Consider the following 3195-nt stretch of genomic DNA (forward strand, 5'->3'; position numbering starts at 1 on the left):
TTGGATTTTGATATTCCCTAAAAACCCCGGTGGGTTTTAATTCCAAACTTAAATTCTTTCCTTGCAATCCCATTTTCCTTCGAATTAATTGGGAATTTTGAATCCCTAAACTTCTAAAAACTGGGGAAAAAACCTGGATTTGCTGGTTGGGAGCAGGAAAAACCTTTAAGGATCAGAATTGAGCTTTTCCTTGATTTTTTTTTTGGGATAAATCCCTGATTTCCAGGATATTTTTCCTGTTGTTTTTTTTTAAGGATAAAACCTTGGATTTCCATGAACTTTCACTTTTGGCTCGGTGGGACAAGTGGGAGGGGCCAAAACTTGGAAATTATTTCCATGGGAATTATTGGGAATTCAAACTAGGGGGGGAAAAAAAAAAAGAAAAAATCGGGAATTTTGGGATCAAACTCAGCCAAAAATAAAAAAAATGAGGAATTTTTTGCAGGAATGTGGAGCCAAAAAGACCCAACATTCCAACCAAAAATATCCCGATTTTCCTGGAATTTTTTTTCACTCTCAAGTGGAATTTTTCAAGGAATTCTTTTGGCTCCGAGGTCCTGGAAGTCGATAAAAAAAAACTTGGGATTGATTGACACACCTAGAAGGACCTGGGAGCTGCAAAAAATTGGGAATGATGGAAGGAAAGAAATCCTGGAATGTTCTGGAAAATGAACTCCTTCAATTTCCTTGGGAATTTGCTTTTTTTTGGGAGAAGATTCCTGAAATTCTTGTTTGGTTTTTTTTTTTCCTGGGGTTTCTCTGTCGTTTTAATTTGAATTTTGGGGTTTTTTTCCCAAATTTAATCAGGAATTGCCTCCCTGGAATTTGGAATATTGATTAAACCTTGGAATTCCAAGGAAATTCCCAATTTTTCCCCTCCTAATTTGGTGCTTTTGGGTCAAGTCAGGGAGCCAAAAATTGGGATAAATTCCAGTGGTTTTATCCCTTGGAATGAGCAAATCCAAGGCCCAAAAATTGGGAATGGGGAATTGCATGGAATGGGGAGTTGGGAATGGAGAATTCCATGGATTTGGGGCTGGGAATGGGGAATTCCATGGATTTCAATCTGGGAATTGGGAATTCCATGGATTTGGGGCTGGGAATGGGGAGTTGGGAATGGGGAATTCCATGGATTTAAGGCTGGGAATTGGGAATGAGGAATTGGGAATTGGGAATTCCATGGATTTAAGGCTGGGAATTGGGAATTCCATGGATTTAAGGTTGGGAATAGGGAGTAGGGAATTGGGAATGGGGAGTTGGGAATGGGGAATTCCATGGATTTAAGGCTGGGAATTTGGAATTCCATGGATTTAAGGCTGGGAATTTGGAATTCCATGGATTTANTAGGGAAAGCAGTCCCAAAATAAGGAAAAAACAGCCCAAAAAATGGGGGAAAGCAGTTGACAAAAATGAGGAGAAATCAGCCCAATTGGGATAAACAGTTTCTGTAACTTATGATAGATTTACTTACATTTTATAATTAATTATATTTTATATATTTATATTTAAAATATTTAAAATTATATTATATTTAAAATAATTCTCATCTGAAATAATTACTACTTAAGAATTTTATTTTTATTTGTTTTTCCTTTGTTTATTATTTGCTTATTTATTAATAATTAATTATTCATTATTGATTATTATTTTATCCATATTTCAAATGAAAATATTAATTTAACTGGATTTTCTTTGCCTTCCTCCTTTAGGGAAGGAATTCCAGGCTGGAATTTCAAGGTTGAAAATCAGAATTTTTCCCCACTTTCTCCACCTTGGAAGAATCAGGTTCCAACATCTGGGAAAGAATCCATCAAAACAGGAGGTTGGGGTTAATCAAGTAAATTTTAGCTTTTATTATTAATTAATTTAATATATTTTAATCTAATTTAAATACAGAAACCACTTAAACACATTCCAAATCCTGCTTTAATTCCCTTTTTATTTCCCAAATCCCTCATTAAATTTGGGATGGGACAGAAATTGGAGAACCCTGAGCTCCCAAACTTTTAATTTTTTTTTAGGAATAAACCCAAATTTGCTGTCCCACAATGAATTCCAGAATAAAGAAGGAGATTTTTAGGGAATCAGGGGATAATTAAGGACTAATTATGGACTAATTAAGGAAGTTGTTCTGAGCCAAAGCAGATTTTTATCTCAGGAATAATTTGGATTTGGGATGGGCCCTTCCCACGCTTTTTGTGCTGCTATAAATAGAACTCTTAATTCACTTCTCTTCTCCCAGATGCCAAAATGTTGATTAAAATAATGATAAAAGAATGATTGAAATCATGATTAAAATGTTTTCCTCTTTGGGATGAGATTTAAGGAGAAAATTCCAGAATTCAGGATATACAGGGGAGGTTTGGGCTTGTGGTTGTGGGCAAAAGATGAGTTTGGGCTGGAAAAGCTTCAAAAATTGGGGGAAAAAGCCACAAAAATGGGGGGAAAATAAAAGAAAAATGAAGCAAAACAGCCCCAAAAATGGGGGGAAAAATAACCCAAAATTGGAGTGAAAATAGCCCAAAAAAATGAGGGAAAGAACTCAAAAATTGAGGAAAAATAACCCAAAATGGGGAAAAAATATAAATCAAAAATGACAAAAAAACAACACCAAAAAATGACGGGAAAATAGTAAAAAATGGGGGAAAGCAGCCCCAAAAATGAGGAAAAATGGCTTAAAAAATGAGAGAAAAGCAGCCAAAAATGGGAAAATTAAAAAAAACATTGAAATATTTTCAATAATAAAGGAACAATCCCAAAATAATCATTAAAATATTTTTTTTAATAGCAGGAAAATCCCATTTTTTGGAGAGGTTCCTGCTTTTCCTGGAAAAGCAGGGTTGTAGAAAATGGGGAATATTTTGGACATTCCAAAATAACCCCTGGGGGGAGGGAAAAAATGTCAGACTCCTTAAAAATTCCATAATAAATAAATTAGTAATCGCTAATTAATAAATTAATTCTCATTAGGGACAACCCCTGCAGGAATTCAGAGTGAAAATCTGATTTTCCAGGGAAAAAAAAATCGTTTTTTTTTTTTATTTTTGGGGTTTTTTCCACCCAAAAAATTCCACAGAATCGTTTAAAAAGTTGCTGAAACCTCTTGGGAGATAATTCCCTGGAAACATTCCCAAAATCCCGAGCTTTTCAGCCAAAATTTCTCCTTCCATCGCTATTCCCAAAAAAAAAAAGGGA

At 34.8% G+C, this 3195-nt stretch overlaps 1 protein-coding gene across 2 annotated transcripts in view; it reads left to right on the forward strand.

Moving 5' to 3' along the window:
- The window catches only part of SELENBP1 (selenium binding protein 1), a 9531-nt gene that overhangs the window by 3528 nt on the left and 2808 nt on the right, over window positions 1-3195 (forward strand). For both annotated transcript variants that reach the window (XM_015616704.3, XM_015616705.3), the window contains exon 2: window positions 1710-1822. In XM_015616704.3, coding sequence (XP_015472190.1) covers window positions 1710-1822 — 113 coding nt within the window. The remainder of the gene's footprint in view (window positions 1-1709; window positions 1823-3195) is intronic.

The sequence above is a fragment of the Parus major genome, unplaced genomic scaffold (genome assembly GCF_001522545.3).
Source record: "Parus major isolate Abel unplaced genomic scaffold, Parus_major1.1 Scaffold633, whole genome shotgun sequence".
Lineage (NCBI taxonomy): Eukaryota > Metazoa > Chordata > Aves > Passeriformes > Paridae > Parus > Parus major.